Below are 21,541 nucleotides of genomic sequence, written 5' to 3' on the forward strand. Positions count from 1 at the left end.
AAACTGGTTAAAATACAATATATTGTCACCGTGTTAATAGAGTGTGTCACATACATTTGAAATACAGACATTCAGTTTTTTAAAAAACAGCCAGAAAGCATTTAATTTTATTCTGACTCACTGGAAACCTGTCATTTCAGAAATGCTTACATCACATTCAGAAATCGGATTCACCTTCTCTGTGAAGAAATCAGGTGGATTCTTTAAGTGTCAAATGAAAAGAAACCATACACTGCATGATGTTCTCTGCTGAGAAGGATCTGCATGTGTCCATCACCTTTTTCATCCACAGCCCTCGTATAAAGTGCCTCTGCAACAAGCCTGGTTCCAGGTCACTAACTGCATATAGCAGTCAACGTCAGGATTATGAGATGTGTCTTCATCATTACTGCACTGGGAAGCCTAGTGAGAAAGGAGAGTAATTTCCCGCATACCCTTCTTCTGAGTGGAAAAATGCTGCAGGGGTACCTGATGTATGTTCCAGGTGAAGACCACTCTGTCTTTGTGTGTGGCATGGGAAATGGTCCAATCTGTTGACTAGATCATGTTGCATACAAGCCTTAGGCTAAACAAAGAACAAAAGTTGCATGGATCTCAGTGGCATAGGGCCGATTTCCATGAAAAAATGCATACAGTATTTTTAAAATATTAAACTAATGGGTAAAATGCAGCAACATATTACTATTACTGGTTATAAATTATGATTTACCCATTTGTAGATGAGTTGTATTATACCTTTTATAGCCTTAAAAAGAGGCAACATATCACCAAGAATTATGTCACTGTACTCTTTTTTTTTTTTACTTAATTAAGCATCAGTTCAGAACATTTCCATATGAAATCTGAAGACTTTTATTTGCAATTTGGAAAGCACTAAAAGAGTTCTGTTTGTTTTCTGGTAAATATTATTTCACAAGGACAACCTTTTTTTTTTTTTTTTTTTTTTCCTGGTAGTAACATTCTACTATTTAGAATAATAACACAAAATGAAATAACTTTTTGTTCCAAAGCAAATTAAGAGTGATGCACAGCTGTTGATCACTTGTCCCCCTGCCAAAGTCAAACTAGACTCAGTGTAAAAAATAACAGGAAGAAATGTTAGTTTAGGATAAACAAATTTTGCTTCCAGCTGAAACTACAGATGGAGTTTTAGCCAGCAATCATAGGGACACTGCTGGCTGGGAGTGAGTCAGTGTGCTTGTCTGATGGGGAGCCGGACATCTATTGGTGTACCCATGTCCTTTGCAGCAGCAGCCCCCTGCTCTGGTCAGTATGAACATCACCCCTCCGTGCTGTGCTTGGGAGAACTGAAATGAAAGTGCATGTGCTGGTAGGTGTGCAGGTGTCCACCACAGCTTTGTTTAAAGGCAAACTGAGTGAGATTTTAAGTGAAGCTCTACAAATAGCATCATGTGGTGTTGTGGGGCATTTTACTGTTTCAACTGATGTTTGGTTTCTGTGAAAAGTTAAATAAGCTTATAAAAATATTTCATCCTTATTTTTGTTTCCTCTCATATGTGCGTGTAAAACATTGCCAAAATTAATATTTGCATGCTTTCTTTAAATGAGATCCACTGGGAAGTACAAGAAAAGAAACTGTACAATTGTTAAAGCTTTTCACAAAATATTTTAATAAGGATGTAACAGCTTCTACATCAGCAATTTTTAAACTAAGAGGAGCTGACTCACTGTCCGTTGAAGTGAATTAGGATTTTTAATCTCATTTCGATGGGCTTTGAATCACACAACTTTGAAATACTAAATTTACACATTCATTTAACAGTATCTAATTTTTGATGAAAGAATTGTACAAAGTAGTATCCTGCTTTTTGCTGCTGAGAAAAGTTAAAGGGTATAATTTAACAAAACCTGTAATGAGTCCACCACTGCAAATGCTAGATGCCTTAATTGTCAGCTTACACTTAACACTGTACTTAAGCACCATAGCTACAAGTACAATGCTACGGGTATGATGCTACTAGAGATTTTTCCCTATCTCTTCCTTCAGATTGCCAGTAGTTATAAATAATACAACCACAGCATTGTGCTAGAGAATTGATTTGCCAGAGCTACTGGGACACCTGCCACTGTGTGACTCTGTTAACATAGGTGGTAGAAAGAAAAAAACATAGCTGCTTATTTCAACATGGTCTGTACTGATTCTTACATCTGGGATAAGAGGGAACAGAAAGAGAAGGTTTTGTTTGATCAGCTGTTATTTATCAAACAAGAAAGCTTTATTTGTCTATACGAAAATTGTTCTGTTTTAGAGGGGGAGAAAATTCAAGAGAGAGAATTTTGTGCGGGAGACAATGTAGATGAAAGAGCTAGAAAAAGTGACAGCCTTTTTATCTCTAAAGGAGCCTTCTTGAGCATCACTAATTTTAAATGCAACCTTGTAAGTAGTCACCACAGACATAAGTACACAGTATAAATTGCTTCAGAGAAACACATTCACAACACAGTGACAAGTACCAAATAAAAAAAAGTCAAACAAAAAGATGTCTGGCACACATTAAAAACAAGAATTCTCAGAAATGAAACATTAACAAGCTCTGGGCCAGTATATTACATTGGCAACATATAAAACCCATTTTATTTTTGTTAGTGCAACAGAAGAGACTGGAGCTAGGGTAATAGCTATTACCAAACAGCTACCTTTTTTTGTCAAGTATTTATTTCAGAGCCTGATGAAGATTTTGAATCTAATCCCTCTTTTTTCTCGTAGGCTAAAGTGACTTTACGGCCACCCAGGTCATTCAAAACCGTCTCAGCTGCCTTCACCGCTGTTTCACAGCTGATGGAGCAGGTGCAAAACAATAGCTTCACAGTCTAGCACTCCCTTTAAACTTTATTATTAACACACTTTATTGTATGTATGGACACATTCAAACATTTCCCAGCTGCGTGCCCCCTGCCCCGACTCCCTGCTCAGTGCTCTGCTCCCTGTGAGTCACAGGACTGTTTATCTCCTGTTATCAGTAACCCACTGTGCAGCTCTGGAGCACAGCAATAATCAGATTTTTTTATCCAAAGATGCTTTCTACCCTGCTTACCCCAAGCATATCACAGAAAGCCAGAGCCCCTGTGAGGTGGAAGCTGTTTGCAAAGCAAAAGACAGCTCTGTAACTATGCTGCTGCTTTTCTCGGGGCCTTTTTGCTCCTCGCTTTCTTTTTTATTCCTGGGGTGGGGCAGAGAGAGGATACTTGCTCCTTCCTGGGGCAGGGCTGGGTGTGTGCCAGGGGGGAATTTTCCCAGCATTTCTACTCTCTGAGGGGCAAGTGTGTACTGGCAGGTGCTGAGCAGGGTTGCTTTCAGTCAGGGGGCAGTCTGAGCCTGAACGCTGGGGCTTGACTGAAGCAGGCTCGATTCAGTGGCCTTGGTGGGATGGGTCCCACCAACCAAGGGGGAGGCAAACCTGTACAAAAGGTGACGGGAGAGTCGCTGCAGGACCCATATAGCCACTTATCAGACACAAAGAGGAGTGGCAGAGCCTGGCTGCCAGACCCTAAATTGGCCCACAAGTGCAACAATTTGCTATGTGGGTGTCAAAGCCTCAACAAATGCATCTGCTCTCAAAGGAGGCAGATAGAGGGGGATGGAGCAGGAGAGCAAGGACATGGGGTTTTCTTCACTCCTTCTTGTGCCAAACACTACTGCTGGTGGGCAGGACCGAAACCCCCTCCCTCCTGGCCTCCCCATGCCACAGCCCTGGCCTCGCTCACCCTCCTGCTGGGCGGCAGTAGGGGAGAGTCAGGACAGGAATGCTTCCTCAAAGGGTGGTAATCCTGGAGGTGCAAGTGCCGTTCCTGTACATGCTCCCTGACTCCAAGTTGTCTGGAGGGAAGTCCTCCACGCTGTATGCCCTGCTCTTCAGGGCAGTGGCATAGTAGTCGATGGGTTCCTCTGCAGCATTGTCCATCCAACTGAGGCAAAGCAGTCGCTGGAAGGACCGCTTGAAGTTGTCTGAGAGAAAGCCATACAGGATGGGGTTGGCACAGCTGTTGGCATAGCCCAAGATGACGGAAAGTTGGCTGATGGTGGCATCATCCTGCTCTACGAAGACATTGACCAGCTGCACAATGTAGAAGGGCATCCAGCAGATGACAAAGACCATCACCACCATCATGACCATGAGGGTGATCTTGCGCTCCGAGCGCTTGCGTTGCTGCCAGCCAGCCTTCAGTGCCACCATGCGCATCTTGGCAATGATGAGGATGTAGCAGAGGCAGATGGCCACCACAGGCAGCAAGAAGCCCATCAGAAATGTGTAGACAACAAAGACCACCAACCACCTCTGCGTGGGCTCTGGCATGAGCATGTTGCAAGCTACTGTTCCATCACTGTTGGCTGCTGTGTTAGAGAAAATGATGATGGGCAGGATGATGAGAATGGAAAGCACCCAGACACCCAGATTGACCATCTTAGCCACAGTGGGCCGTCGATACCTAGCCGCCTTGATGGGGTGCACCACAGCAATGTAGCGGTCCACACTGAGCACAGTCAGACAGTAAATACTGGTGAACATGTTGATGGCATCCACGCTGAGCACCAAGCGGCAGAGCAGTGAGCCAAATGGCCAGTGGTGCAGCAGGGTGGAGGTGACCAGAAAGGGGACACTAAGCATCAGCAGCTCATCCGCAATGGCCAAGTTGAGGATGTAGATGTTGGTGGCCGTCTTCATCTTGGCATAGCGTAGGATCACGTAGATGACCATGGAGTTGCCACACAGCCCCACCAGGCATACCACGGAGTAGATGAATGAGATGAGGATGGCACTGCCCTGAGATTCACTCAGGGTGCTGTTCGGGGCGCCCGAGGAGTTCCTGCCGCCCGAGTCCATGCCCCCCGCCGCCTCCTCCGAGGCGCTATCGGCTCCGCCGCCACCGCCGCCGCTGCCGCCGCTGTCGCTACCTGCACCGCCCGGAAGCCTGGCGCAGGTGCCATTGGGGAGCATCCTCCGCCCGGACCTCCCCGCCCCCGGCTCAGCGCAGCAGGCGGCTGCCGCCGGCCGGGCTCGCCATCCCGGCCGGGCTCCCGGCGCGGCTGCTCCGGGGCGCTGCCATGGGGAAGGAGGTGGCTGCCCGCGCCTCTCGCTCCGAGTGGCAGTAATTGCTGCTCCCCGGCTGGTGAATGATTAATAGGCAGCGGCGCGTCACCAGCTACGAAAAGGAGGAGGGAAAGAGAAAAAAAAAATCGCAGGAGGAGACGTAAGTGGGTGTCTTTTCCAACCCACCCTCCGCCCGCCCGCCTCCCATCCCGCCCTCCAACTGTTCGCAGATCTGGCAGCTCCCGGGCTGCCGGAGGGCAGCCTCCTTCCTGTCCCCACTGGTCCCCCACCCCTCAATGCTCCCCGATCCCACACTGCTCTCCCCATTCAGTATTGTTTCCCCAACCCCGCACTGGTCCCCCCAAGACAGCATCCTCTCCTCCCCCTCCGTTCGGCACTGCACCCCCTCCATGGCACCTGAGTCCAGGTCAGGGGTGACTCAAGCAAAGGGACCATCCTTTTTCCTTTAGGAAAAAAGCCAGGGTCATGGGTGAGTGGCAATGTTACCTGGGCAGGCATGCCTCATGCCTACACAGCTGCTGCAACCCTGTTCTGTCACCCCAGCACACGCATTGCCCACCCCATGGCACTGGCACCAGGCATGGCACTGACTACAGCGGACCACATAGCCTTCAACCCTAGGTGCACAGCACTGCCTGAGAACAGCTATGCTCATGCCTCCTACCACCATGCAGCTCCATGCCTCCCACCTTGTCCAGTCCTGCCACCACCAGACATCACGCACTAGCAGCATCCAATACTTTACAGCCCTGTCCCTCTCCACATGGCCAGTCCTGAAACATGCTCCTCTGTCCCATTCTGGCACTCCAGCACATGCTCTGTTTCTGTCCATCACATGCAGTGGTGCAGGCACCAGTTTGCACACTACAACTTGCCATCACTATTTATACCATGATGGTGCCAAGACCGTCCTAGCTATGCTGCTATGCAAACACACCATCTGTCTACTCTTCTGTCCCCTCACATACTGTTTCCACTCACAGGATCACTTCAAACTCAGCCATCAAACTGCATCACCAGTGCTACAACTCCCTCTCTTAATATTGTACTAAAAACATACGCATATCTCTGATAGGGATTTATCCACACAGAGTGAAGCTATAAACCCTCCTCGACGCTATACAGTGACACAAAACATTACCACAATCTCTGTTCACACACTATTTCTACATATATGTAGCTGTCATTACATAACTGACTTAACCCATACTACATCCATAAACCCACAAAACTGCTTCTACACACTGAGCCATATCATGTTATTTTGCACACACACCCCGATCCTAGTCAAACAGCATCATTACACCAATAGCTGCTCATACTATCATCTTGAACCAGACACTGCTACCTTACACACTTCATCTGCACCACCAGTTCCAAACACACATAAACACGAGCAGATAGTCCTAAGCTGCCACTTAATACCCTGGCAAGCATACTTTTTTTTTTCTTTTTTTTTTCTTTTTTTTTTTTTTAAATATATAACCTTTACGTACACCTCTCTTTCTAGGCAATATGTCTCTTATGTCCCTACCTAACCACTTAATCAGTTTCCACCACTACCATCTTCCCATTCTGTATTAAACAGACATGGTTACTCACTAATACACATACCCTCACACTTGCTCATGGTATCAAACACTCCCTCAGAACAAACATACACAAAAATACTCAGTAATTGCTTATTCCTTTAGATATAGCTACTTCTGTGTGTGAGCACACCACATCTGTATGGACACCAACCTGCCTCTTCACATAAACTGTCACCTATGAGCACCACATACCTTCATCAAGAACAGCAGGTCCGTGCTGCATAAGTATCAGCACAGTGCATATGCTGCTATATACTCCCCACAGTACCACTATACTCGGCATCACACATTCATCCTTACAACCTACTCATTTTACCATACATACCCGTCACCTCCTACAGTTAACACATCTTGTTATCTCTCTCTGCCCACCGTCAAAATTATATGTATTATCACTACCCACCACTTTAATATGCAGATACACACAGAGTTATCATCAATTCATTATAACTCATCATCGGGAACTTATTCTCTCTAGCACCATATATATCCTTGTATCCCTTATCACCACCAGCTGCTATTCCAACACATGCATGTAACCTCTCTGACTGTATGGTTTTCCTCATGTCAATCATCACGTCCAGTCAATATACACTTAGACAATCCAATGTGACCAGTGTGTGCTCTTTGGCAGCTTGTCAAAGATATTACATTTAACACATGTACACTTTTGCATGACCCTTAAGCAAGGTGTTTCCTTCTCTTCTATGACTAAAAAGTAGATTGTGAATATATATATATCTATATATACACCCCTACATATGAATTTAATGGTGTATAAAAATAATCCATTCATTTTTAAGTAATTGCACATACATTCTTTTTGACAACAGTCTTTGTGACTTTTGAAGACTTTTTGTTTTTATGTTCTATTATAGAAATGCATTTATTGAGCAACCTTTGCAAATGAGCTTACCATTCTTAGGACTGTTGCTGTATATTAGTGTTTTAGTGAGATGTTAGAGCACTTGGAGATGTCATACAATTTTATCTCAGAAAATTCATCCTTACATTTGGGGTTTTAGTGGTTGTATGTTCTGATGTGTTAGCATCAGAGCTTCTAGTATACAGTGAAAAAAAAAAATATTTATTTAACTACAACATGCAAAGTCCTTTCTTGCAGTATGCTATCTGACACTGCTCAAATCTCTATAATTATGTCAATTCAGCTGGAGAATTATTTTCTTTAAAATTTGTATTCTGAGAGAACATGAATCAGCTTTCAGTCATTCATATGAGAAGGAGCATAAGTCAATAGCTGCAAACCCATCAACAAGAACATCTGGTTGACTGCAGAATTTTGGTTTGTTTGAAAAATCTATAGTTCAAAGATAATCAAATTTTTGTTTATGTGAGCATTTGTGCTAAGGGACATTTACTTATGGATCACTGATTGATGGGTTTCCTTCTTTCATATTGTTATAAATTGACATTTAACAGTAGTATCGCTAGAAATGTGAATGCTTTTAGATTGTTCTTTACAAATATGGGAGCAAAAAGAATTTGTTTTGAAACTATTAATAGTAGTGTCATCACCACAAAATTTCAGCTTTTATATGAATTGCACTCCAGCATTTGCATACATATAAACACACAGTCACTCATGGAGGCATTTTTGACATTTTGTTCATGCTTTGGTCCATTTTAAATAATTACTTTACAATATTTGCATTTGGCCATGCTGTGCACCCAAAAGAATCAGTAAAAGCTCTTCTGTTGAAATAGATGTGAACATAGTGTTCTTTCTTACTGCAATGTTTCTAAATGAATTACCTCTAAATTGTAACTTCTGCAAAGGTACTAATCTCATTTGGCATCACACACATACCTGCATGATGTACATTTCCAGAAAAAAACAGAACACCATCATAGGCATGATTATAATGAAGTATGATGTGCTATATGTCCTATTCAGAGGATTTCTGTATCTCCATTCATTGAAATTTCATCCAGGTACAGAAAATTACATTCGTATTAGAGAATGATACCCATTCCCAAAAAGGAATTGTTTGAATGCCTGCCTAGTCACTTAGGCCGATTGCTCTAACACAGGTCATTTGTATTAATTTACTGAGAAATTCTAGCTACTGATCTTTACCAATACTCAATTGCCTGTTGGTGGTGGTGGTTGAAAATCATATATTTCTAACCTCAAGCACTTGATAAAGTAGCAATGCTTTATGACTAGTATCACTGGATGTGCTGTCAGTCAGCAGAGATTTTAACTTCTCATTAGAATGTCAACCTATTTTTGAAAGTTTCCCTTTTGATACAGCTATTGTATCTTAGATGCCATGATTCTGGGTCTTATTTTACTTTTAGCAGAGTGCCTGAACTTGATATCAATTTTAGTTATGGTTGAAAATGCAGTACCAATAGACAGATGGTATGGTAGAAACCATTTTCTCCTAAAAGGAAATTTTTGTAGTTTGAACTTTACAATTAATTGAGAAATTAACAACTGTTCTGTAAAACAAATGTTTTAAACCACAGTCATCAGAAAAAGAGTCAAGCTGTTGCTCAGTGAAGACATAAATGATTCTTTGTCTCTTGACCCAGACTTAGCTACTGAAAATATTAAAATCAGATGGTTGACAAAAGCTATGTCACATGGCAGTTCTTCCCGCTTCATCATGTTTTCTACTGTAGTATTTAATAACTAACACACAGTACCATTACTGAAATAAATTGTGTCAGAGTCATACAACAAACTGCTCCGTGACATTATTTTTTTTCAGGAAAGCTGGGGACTGAACACATGTGCTGACAGCACACTCCCTGAGTTCTCAAGAGCAAGGTTGCTGGCCCAGCAAATGAGATAAGACATAGTGCCAGATTCGGATTTCAGACATGCTTTTCCAAATCCGAGTAACTCTTTTGACTTGTAACTAACCAGGTTTGTTGATGTATCAGTGGTTGGAAACTTGGTTTTCAATCCTTGCCTCCCTTCAAAAAGTTACTTGGTGACAAGCGTCATCAGCAGTGGGTGCAGCTGAAATGCTACTGAGTATGTTTTGGCTGTAAGGACAAACAGTATTTAGCAGATTTTCATCATGCCCAGTTAAAACCTGCTTGGAGGTCAGATAGTTGTATATAAAGTCTTGTTACTGCTTGATTAACTTGAATATTTGAAAAGAATGAGGGCGTTTTATATGTTGTTTTCACTGGATAAATAATGCCTGAGAAGTCAGACTCTCCAAATAATACTACCTTGTTCTATGCTATAATGTATATTCCAACAGAAAAGCCTGGGTTTTAAAAAAGTAAGGCAACCAGTCTCACCACTTCTAAGGGCATAAACCAAACAAATACTCATAGCAGGAAAATTGCATGCTTTGTTTCTTATTTGGAGATAGGGGTATCTTCCAAAGGGGAATGCCTTAATGTAGTGAAAATTGCCCTATTTCTATTGACTTCACTGAACATGGATGACTGTGTTAACTGAGCCTTGCCTCTGAGGTTTCGCAGTGGGACATAGTCTATCCCAGAGCAGAATGTTTATGACTCAGTTGCTAGTCATTACTGCAGTATAACTGAACGGATGGGACCCCAGTGTGGTTCCTCAAAGGGAAATAAGGGTGGAGTTGTGATTTGATACCTACAGACTTCACTGGCATCCAAAAACCTCAAGTTCAGATTACAACACAGCTGTCAGAACTGATTTCACCTGTAATTATGCCTCCTTGGCAAGACTTGTATTATTTTAGATGTATATCTTAAGGAGAAAATTATAATCCAGTTACATTTTTGGGGTAACATTTAGAAGCATAGCTAGTCTAAAGCACTTTATAAAACAATAAAATAGCTGCTTGTTTGAAATTTGTACCTATCAGCTGTCTTGATCTCAAGTCAAAACTGTTCTATGCAGTTCTGTGCATGGAGATTTGTCTTACAGGGGAACAGTATATTCTTCAGAGAAACAGTCAATTTTCGACAAGGATGTGAGGGAATTTCACCTATTATCTTTACATTTAGTCCTATAAAAGTGCAACACTTCAAGATGCTTGATGGGTATCACTGTATTTAAACCAAAAAAATTGGAAATAATTTAGTTAGGCTTGACAGAAAGATAATCTCAAAAGACATTTCACATGGTGAAAAACTGTGATGTTTACAGAAGTTTCCTTTACTTTGTCTAGCTGTGCAGGATAAAATTCTTCAAATGGCTTCTGGGTAAAATTCTGTTCAAACCAAGAGGGGCTTCATCCCTTGAAGAAAATTTTGCATGTGTCTCTTATTTCACCTGTAGAATAGAGTTGCTCTTATCTATTGTCTTTTCACTGAAAGAGATAATAATGAAATGAAAACAAATGAGAACTTGTTAAAATTTTTATTGTCAAATGGAAATCTCGGCAACGTCTTTTGATGGGACAAGCTTGCAATTTATTCACAAAATCACGTTATAATCCCTATGCCAAGTGTGTTGTATAACCACCATTTTGATTCTGTGCACAACTCTGTACAATTTTTAATACTCTGCTTGTTCTTGCTTCTTTCTAAGTGTTGCTATAATTTTACTGATTCCCTTCTGTGTAATCTTTGGGGTTTTGGAATTTTTTCATGTGGTACAAGTGACTCACTACAAACTCTTTATTTTGAAGAACCACTTAATCTTTAAATAGTTGTATCCATACAAGTTACAAGAAGAATGGGAATTTTTCATCATTCAAGTAGAGATGGAAGTGCACACTCAAATAACATGCAAATCCATTGAAAGATTTTGGGCTTGAAAAATGTCTGTGAAAGTGAACTTTCCCAATAGTTTGATATATGTAGTTCCTTGAACTATTTCAGAACTGATTTAAACAAAAGCATCTGTGACATTCAGTTGTGTTGGATTGTGTCCATCATTAAGCATAAGTAATTGCAAATAATTATTGCAAAAGCTAGTTGAGAAAAGATGTGTTAGGTCTTCTGCTCCTTGTTTTGTCATGAAGTATTTCCCTACAGCAGATACTGTTCCCTGGTGCTTTGTCCAGCCCGGTTTTGAAAAGCCTCTTTTACTGGTCTTTACCAACCTCTTTATAGTAATTGTTACGTTTAAATGGATGCTGTTTGGATGCTGTTTACTAGTGCTAAATATTTTTTTTTTTAGTAGGCCTGGATACAGTCAAATATTTCACAAAATATATGAACAAAATGAGGGGTGGATCAATTAAGAATAGGATGAACTGGGGAGAATGAGAGAATGAGAATGAGAGAATGAGAATGAGAGATGCTGATTGCATGCAAAGACTTTAAACAAATCAGGAAATGCTATGATTGCAGAAAGCAAAGTGAATTTGTAAGATAACCATAGTAGTAGTAGTATGATACCCACTTAAATTTTGTTACTTATTTCACCTAGCTTGTAGAAAAAATTCTCAGTGTGTGAGTTTTCATTTAAAGGTTGTATGAATAAATGATACTGATCTTACTGATGGATAACATGTCAGCCTTCGTTTAATTCACAGTAAATCTTGTTAAAAATTATGTCTTTTCATAATCTGGCGTGTAATTATTTCTTTCTACTTGGGAGCAAAGGGAAGCTATTTTTATCATGGAAATGATGGTACACAATTAAGGGGAAATATGCCTACTAACAACTGAAAGTAGCAGTACATGTCATAAAGTGACAGCACAGGTCTAGTTTCTGTCGTTTGAAGTTCAAGCCTACCTGCACAAGATTGACTGAGAAAAGCAAACCCCTAGAGTTAGCTTTCGTTATCTATGGTGCTTGTACATATCTGAAGACAGTTCAGCATCTGGACACACTACGTTGTACACCTAACAGTCACTGAAAATATTTCAGATATTTTAAAATCCATTGTCTTTGGTATTCTGTTGTCCTGTACTCTGAACAGCCACCAGTGCTACTGCAAAAGGGATATACAAAGATGCCATTGAGATCATAAATATAACACACAACCACTTATGGTGTGAAATACTGGAAAACAGACGGTAAATACATAATTGTCAGCATATTCAAATATGTTTCATAAAACAGGGTGTGCTGTCACACACTCTAGCAAAACTCATAATGTGATATTTTACTGTGTACAGGCACCTAGTTCTTAAATTTCCTTACGATTTTTGTTCTTCTTTGAAACTTGAAGATAAGTTCACATTGTGACTTTTAATGGGTAACTTACTTCTGCTCCCTTTGGATGTAATAGAAGCAAGATGCAGTACTTAATTTATGTTTTTAAAATATCTACATTTTTCTAAAGTAGCCTAAGATACTGAAGTTTAGTAAAACATCAAAGACCGTCAGCCTCTGAATATGATTAAAAGTGCATTTGAAAAAAAAGTTTATTTTTTTATTACAGAAACTTTTCACTGAGCTGTTACACTGTAAAGCTATGCTGAGTGTGGTGCTGGAATTTTCTATTTAATAATTTATCTTCATTTAGCATTCAATCTTACTTTAACAAAATATCTTCTTTTGTACTTCTTCTATTTAGTTATGCAAATGGTTCTCATTAAAGGATTCTGAAAGTTATGCAGCTTCCAAAAATGAAAAAATTGTGTCAACTTATATGTAACATTGAGTACATTTGAGAAAGTATCATGGTGTGATGGAAAAACTCACTTTCTAAATCCCACTCCAATTGAAATATTTGATGCAGCCCCTAATGGTATGTTATGCAGTAAAACAGATGATCCCTTCCAGTCTCACATGATCAAAGATTTTTTGTAGTTTTATCTTGCATATTGTATTAAGTTGAAGGGCTTTTGTTTCATTTTCCACATGAACTGAAAAAAAAGCCAAAGGCCAGGTTTTGGGTTTGGTTTTTCGGTCTGGTTGGTTGTTTTGGTTTGTTTGTTTGTTGGGGATGGGGCTGGGGGGGGGGATATTTGTTGGTTGGTTTGGTTTTGGGTTTGGTTTTTGTGTGTGTGTGGTGGTTTGGGTTTTTTTTGATAGAACTTTGCAGCCACCATGAAATGGTGGGTTCAGGACCTTGTGTGGCAGGAACAGAATATCAAGCAGAATTGCAACCCTAGACTTCAGCAGGGCAAACTTTGGCCTTTTCAAACAGTTGCTAGGGGAAATCCCATGGGCAAGGCTGCTTGAAGGTAAAGGGGCCCAAGATAGTTGGTTAGCATTCAGGGACTGCTTCACCCAAGCTCAAGATCAGAGCATCCCAACAAGTAGGAAGTCAAGGAAGGGAGCCAGAAGACCTGCGTGGTTAAACAGGGAACTGCTGGGTAAGCTCCAGTGGAAAAAGAGAGTATACAGATCACGGAAGGAGGGGCTGGCCACTTGAGGAGAATATAAGGCTGTTGTTGGAGGATGTAGGAAGGCAACTAGGAAAACTAAGACCTCCTTAGAATTAAACCTGGTGAGAGGGGCCAAGGACAACAGAAAGAGTTTCTTCAAATACATGACAGATAAAACTAACACCAGAGGCAATGTTCTTCACAGTGACAGTGGCAGAACACTGGAACAGGCTACCTGGGGAAGTTGTGGAGTCTTCTTCTCTGGAGACATTCAAAACTTGCCTGGACACGGTCCTGTGTAGACTCATCTAGGTGTTCCTGCTCCAGCAGGGGGATTGGACTAGATGATCTTTCAAGGTCTCTTCCAATCCCTAACATTCTGTGATTCTGTGAACTTAGTAGCTTAAAATGCAGTTGCAGAGTAAACAGTTATAACTAAGTGAATAAATTTGTAAAATAGATTTATGCAATAGTCACCTATGCTTGGTATTCTAGGAAAAATTCCACCTTCTAACGAACAAACAGAAAATTCCCAATAACAGCAACAATAAAAATATTTCAGATAATGCCTCTCTTCAACTACTTGTTTTCAATTTCTCACCTATGCATATCATCTTATTTTGACACAAGAAATACAAATTGTTGTTCACTTGCTTTGTGCTGTCTACTGTGCAGGAAAGTAATTTTGCAATATTGAAAACTATCTGAAGGAGAAGATAACTTGGTGAAGGTCATGAAGTAGGCAGGAATGGTAAATGGTTGCTTTGTCTCTGTGTCACGGTCAATAATATACCTCATGTCATCCCATCATCTCAGAATGAAAGCTGAATGTGATAGTATGTGACTGAGATACAGTAGAGACTTGTTAAGTATGTGCATTTGGTTAGATGTTCAGACTTCAGCTCTTACATTAACTTGAGTATGTGCAAAGAAAGTAAGTGTTATAGGCAGCATCCATGTTTACTTTCTTATATTAATAGGAACTCACATACTTTTTGACCCCTTTCAGACCTTATCCTTTGGTAGTGGGAGAAAGCCTGCATCTTTCCACTTTGTTTCCCCCACCTTTTCTGAGAGCTTCAGAGCATCACTCTGCCAGTCTCTTTCTGACCATGCTGGTAGGACTTCTCCCTCTACCTTTGTCTCTCCCTCCCTCTTTTTCTCTCATCTACCCTTGTTGGCTGAAGCCAGAACCACTTTAGTAACCTCTTTCACTTTATCAGCATTTGCTAGCACTTGCAGAAAGTAACATCTGAGGCCAAGTTTACGTTAGTGAGTAGTGCAGACAATTATCAGTAGATATGTAAAGTGAAAGAGTCAGTGCTGAGGTCTGGATCTCACATTGTGGGTTATTTTAACTTTGGACTAGCACAAATCTGGACTACAGATTTAGTGCCTGTTTGTGGTGGCAGCACACTTGATGTGCTCCTGGTGCACATATTCAGTTTCTGCACTCAGGCACCACTCCACAGTGTGAACCAAACAGGACTAAATAGTAACATTAGAAGATATACTTGAGGAGTGATCTAAATTGAGCCACTGATATAGACACAACCTGAAAGCTTCATTATGGTATTTCATGCACTATTTCCCTCACCATGACAAATGGATATTAAAAGGCTGATCCCTGTTTTCCATATATACAGAAAGCCGCTTAAAGCAGGAAGTTTGTTAGCTTCTATTCAAGCGATGAGACATCCTCTCTGTTTCCCTCAATCTTTCAAATAATGTGTTCTAAGAAACAAAATTTTTTTACACCACCATTCAGATTTAGCTTCTTTAGTTTTTATATGTTTTCCTGTTTTGCTGTCACCCTGTGTATCTCTTCCCCAGTATTTTGCATCATTCCCTTTTTCATGTCAAGCAGTTTGTGGGGTTTGTACTATTGGACCTGATGGGTTATAGGTCAAAGCACTTATTTAACATTTCTGATCCTGTGAAACCTGCTTATCCATAGGATGCTATGCCTTCATTTTCCCCTAATGCCTTTGTGGCTGCTGCTTCTGAGATCAAAGACATGAATAACTGAGAAAATTAAGAACTGTGCAGTGTGTCAACAACCTTAGGAATAGTCTATGTAACCTAATATTTCACTCTCTGAATGGATAATGGCAACATGACTGCAGTGACTGAGTGCTGAGCCCTGGGACTTGTTCAGGCATCCAATTCCCACTGAGTTTCGTGCCTCAGCCGTGGGCAGCTGGGTCAGGCTGTGTTCTAGTAGCCAGCAGTTCTGCTCTCAGCTGCTGGCTAACGCTGCTGCTGGGCTCTGAGTTCTAGGGAGGATCAAAAGGCTGGGCTGGGAGAGCAGAGGTCTTTCTCTATGTCTTCTGTAGGCATGGCCAAGACAAATTTTTCCCTAGAGCTCAGATACCAGCAGAGCTACACCAGAGATGAGAACTGGGAGATGGCTCTGGTTTTTAAAATGCAAACAGACATACCAGTCATATCCAGATCACACTTGCTGTTCTGTTTGGGGGTTTTTCAGGATTCCCACAAGGACTCCTGGCAAGAGGAGGTCAATAAATGTAGATGAGGTTATTTTTTTTTTTCTCTTATAGAACCTAGAAAGTGTAAAATAGGTTAATTATTTTAAAGTACTCAAGATAGGATGCATGATAGACTAATCCAGCTGTGGTAAAACTTCCACTGAATTAAGAGAAACCATTGTTTTATCTGGGGGAGACTATGGAGGATGAACAAATAACAACTCAGTGTTCTCTGAACTAATGAAAATAAACATCACATTGGGCTAGTACATGATTATCAGGTAATAAAACCATGACTGTAAAGATGGGGTTTTCTAATTAGATTAGAAAGAATATAAATGATGTATGGTACATTACAGCTCATCTAGCTTTCATAAATCGAACAGCTATCTGTAAGTACAGGAAAAATGTGTGGAGGTAATTCTCAACTAGACTATACCATTAACGGTGGTGAAAAAAACAGCTGTGAGCACAGTTCCTTCCCATTTCTATCTCAATGTTCATTCCTGGAACAGTTTCAGATAACAGTGGGCAGGATCCTGGTGGCCTAATGGACAGAAAAGATCTGAGATTTTTCTTCTCAATAGTCATGGTGGATTAAAGATGCAAAATTCATTACAATTATCATGCTGTGAGATAGGCAGAATTATTTTCAGACATGAATTTGATTTCATCATCGGCCAGGGCGGAATTTATTTACCACTAACTACAGAAGAACAGGAAAGGCAGGCTTTGCTGGAGGCATTGCTTGGCACTGTTTACTTTTGAATGCTCTTTATCTGTTTCCTTCTGTCATTGATGCCTCTTACTCCTACCAGCTCTGATGCTGCCATCTTCATGCATCTCAGTTATCACCTAATGCCACAGAAGCTGGTCTGAAACAGATTTTGAGTATTTAGCTTGAGCATTTGTTGCAGAATTGGCCCTTTTGAAATAGGTATTTGGTATTGAATATTCCCCTGATGCTGCAATAAGGCCTTCAAAAAAATCTAAAGGAAAATGTTTGTTATTGACTGTGCATCATAAAACCCCTTTGCTCATTACTTGCACTGGCTCTGACATTATACTCATTAGCAAATCCCATTGCAGGTTTGCGATGTTATTGAATGGGAAGAAATCTACTAACTTTAGTCAAAGCATTATCAAACTTACTTATTTTATAATGTTGAAAGAAAAATAAACAAGACTATTTTGGAGACTGCTAACTTTTATATGATGTTATCATTTCAAAGCTTTTGTCTTATCATCTTAAAATATTTCACAAAATAGATATAAAATAGATTCAGGACACTGTTCCAGAAACCTGTCTCATCTTTTAATTTCTTGTAAGCTGCTAACATTCACTTTGGCAAAAATTTTGCCTGAAACCTACGTTACTTGGATTCTACTTTTAGGAATAGAACACCAGTCTTAAAGATGTAGTGTCATCATCTTAAGGCATACAGATCTATGGAGAAATAACTGTCTTCAGTATCATCCATGTGTGCTATGTATTGATTAATGAGTCAGGTTCCTGCCAAATAGTGATTTACATCAGATGCAAGTCAGGACTTGGCATCCTAATGGATAAAATTCTCATTTCTCATGTGTAACTTCACAGGTCTATCTAAGCTCCCCAGTTTGGTCCTAATTTTTGTCTATTCTGTTAAGATTCCAGGGCTGAAGTGTTACTAAAATATGCAGTCCACGTTGTTTCAGATATGCTTAATTAAAGTTCATTGTCAAGCAACACTATTTCTGTCTGCATCTCTGCAGACACCCATTGAATACATCTGGGCTCTCTTCTACCAGGGTCCACATTTCCTGCTCAGCATGTTTCGGTGGTCATAACTCACACAAGCTTCCCAGCGAATCTCAATCTTTCCATCCTTTCTGTGCATTGCCACTTTTTTAAGAAAACAAGATGGAGATAGATGCAATATTTCCTGCTATTCTGTCTCAAGAATAAAAAGATGATTTCATCTGCAAGTTCTGTCAAATTTTAAATTGGAATTCCAACACATTCTTTGCACTTGTGTGATTTTAGTTCTGCACTCTCGTTATTTGTGGAAGTCATTTTGAGCTGGACTGGACGGTAAGCTCTCAGTGACAGTCTTTTAGGATGCACAGAAACAAAGGCTAGTGAGATAGGATATGTGTTGTGGTAACAGCTAAGGATATGAAGAGTCATTCTTCAAAAAGTTGTGAATAAAGTAAAAGGGAAATGGATTTTGCAGCAATAGCCATTGACCTTCTTTCTCCTTCCTACCTTGCAGTTTAATGAAGCTGGTTATGAATCAGCTAAACACTGTAGTATTGAGTTCTTACTTCACCATAATTTTTGCTTTATGCATATTTATTTTATTAATATATTCGGTCCTTCATTTTAACATTGATTTTACTCTTATGATTTCATAGTTTTCATGGATTTATTTTCTTTCCTATAAGAGAAGCAGTAAATAATCCTCCTAAGTGCAGTTTGTGTTCACATGTAGGTACAAAACTTTTAATGTTTCCCAGTTGTACTTGTCTGGAAGGCTTGTTCAAAACAATTTAATCTTTAATCTGAGCTATTTGGTCTGTTTAAGACGAATACGCCATAAACACTACAAACCAATATGCTAGTATCTTCAATATATGTAAAGACATATATAGGAAATTGTGTTTTAAACTTTTTTTTTTTTTTTGGTAATCTTTTGTAGTTTACTTAACATTTTAACTGCCATCTTGACAAGCTTCTAGATTTTATGGGTGTGCACATGGATGCGGTAAGATTGACTAGTTTTTAGAGACCAAGATATATACCCTAAAATCCTTGCCCCCTCCACTTTATAAGCAGATGATGCATTGACATGTACCCTGTACTCTAAGGGACGGAGGTGAGACAGATCTGTGAAACATGTAGCATAAATTGTCATGGAAGCTGTCACTTTGGCTCCTTACTCATCTTTCTGACATATTCAGAATTTTCTAAACTACAGGAAAGCCCTCAGCATCCACTGCTTCTTGAGCAACGTGAGAAAGAATATAGCCCAAAAGATAATTTAGTCCTGTATATTTTCCCCATTTAAATTCAGGATGCAAGCAAGGAACATGACCAAGGTGATCTGAGAACAGCCATCCTCCAATTTTAAGACTGGTTCCTTGAAAGCAAAAGTAATGGCAATCCTCTCATGACCAAAACTGACCAACAGTTGTACAGATTATTTAGTGAGGAGAAGTCATGACTGTCCTGGCACTAATTACAGATGTAATGCTGAAAAAGGTTGGTTTGGATCAAACAGAAATGTGAAGCTACAGTTTGACTACTGCACTGAATGATACTGACACTGTTTTAATTAATTGTTTCAGTTAGACCAGGTGATAGAGCCATGCTTATTGTTTAATTTTGGTATAATTCCAGAAGTGTCCTTTATTCTTCCATTACTGATGTGAAAACACAACTCCCATGCACTGCAAAGAAGGGAGCTTATTGGCACCAGGAATGTTTTGGGCAGTCACGTTGCCAGCTTTGTGTGGTAGTGTGCATGCTGGTTTGTGTTTTCTCGTCAGCTTCAAAATTTGATCAAGGTTTCCTTCTATTAATCTTCATTTGTTCTTTGACTGTTGGCACTCTGGGAGAGTTTTAACCTCATTTTTATCAGCAGCCCTATTAGTTATACATTCTGCATTAGGGATTTAATTTTAAATTCTAAATTCCTAATTGCTAAGATCTGACAGAGAGCCCTCTTTAATGACATACTACTCTTACAGACTATTAGTTTTACAGTAGCAATAATCCTGGTGAAATTGATTTATTACAGCAATTATGGACAGTTTCATGTTTGCTACCAAGTCAGCTGCTGTCAGCAGCCCCTTATAACTGTTTCACGAAATCATTAGTTATAAATAATAATTATAAAAGAGAACATGCTTCAATATTGATAAAGAGTGGCTATATTCTAATACTGTGTTATCAATCTGAGGGCAGTTATGGTAGTTAAGCCCTGCATGATCATTCAAGTGACCTTTATGCCTTGACAATTACTTAAGAAGTTAAATGTATATTTAAAATGCCCTGAAAAGCTTAACTCTCACCAAGTCTAGGCAAATATAAGAAATTGTATTTTTCCCTCATGTCAGCATACATGCATTCTAAGATTTTTTTCCCCATATTCCTGTAGAACACTAAGCCATCTGTAGATAGACAGAGAGCATGGACTAGAATAGCCCAGGTCTTCAAAGACCAGAGATGACAACCCTTGTTTATGTCTACTGGCCATACCTGATGAATTGACATTGTCACAGAAGTGGCAGGAAAAAGGAAATGTTCTCACTTTTCTCTGTGTTACATGCTGTTGTTCACCTGCTGTGGTGACCTGAATACCCCCTGCTACAAAACTATCAGAACTTTAAGTACTGGCAGTGCTTGGTGATCTCCTATTCTCTGCCCATATCATGCAACATTTAAGTCTTCTGAGAAAAAAAAATACTTTGATTTAATTATGTTTTTTAATTTGAATATAGAGCTTAGCAAGAGGTCTGACTGGATGATCCCTGTGAGGTGTAATCTCTATGAATCTATGAAAAGATCCTGCTATGTCTTTCCAGTAGTATCAGCTGTCCCTTCCTATGCTCAGCTCCCATCTTAAGAGAGATGCAAAGGGAGAGGACAAAGTAGGTGAGAGAAGTACCTACCTTTCCTCCTCCCCTTTCACCTTCCACTGCAATACATGGTCCAGATGGAGGAACATGAGCAGCCATCCATCACAGCTTATGTTTGCTGTCTTCACAGAATCACAGAATGTTAGGGATTGGAAGGGACCTTGAAAGATCATCTAGTCCAATCCTCCTGCTGGAGCAGGAACACCTAGATGAGGTTACACAGGAATGTGTCCAGGTGGGTTTTGAATGTCTCCAGAGAAGGAGACTCCACAACCCCCCCTGGGCAGCCTGTTCCAGTGCTCTGTCACCCTCACTGTGAAGAACTTTTTTCTCATACTTAAGTGGAACCTTCTGTGTTCCAGTTTGAACCCATTACCCCTTGTCCTACCATTGGTTGTCACCGAGAAGAGCCTGGCTCCATCCTCATGACACTCACCCTTTACATATTTATAAACATTAATGAGGTCACCCCTCAGTCTCCTCTTCTCCAGGCTAAAGAGATCCAGCTCCCTCAGCCTTTCCTCATAAGGGAGATGGTCCACTCCCTTCATCTTTGTGGCTCTCC

General features: G+C 40.3%; 1 protein-coding gene across 1 annotated transcript; it reads right to left on the reverse strand.

The window, feature by feature from the left end:
• Nucleotides 1-3,773: 3,773 nt before the first annotated feature.
• Nucleotides 3,774-4,958, reverse strand: SSTR1 (somatostatin receptor 1; the record flags this gene model as incomplete). Its single annotated transcript, XM_080345096.1, has 1 exon — nt 3,774-4,958. One exon carries the CDS (start codon nt 4,956-4,958, stop codon nt 3,774-3,776), a length of 1,185 nt encoding a protein of 394 aa, XP_080201222.1.
• Between the last annotated feature and the right edge of the window lie 16,583 nt (nt 4,959-21,541).

Source organism: Nesoenas mayeri, assembly GCF_963082525.1.
Source record: "Nesoenas mayeri genome assembly, chromosome: 5".
Lineage (NCBI taxonomy): Eukaryota > Metazoa > Chordata > Aves > Columbiformes > Columbidae > Nesoenas > Nesoenas mayeri.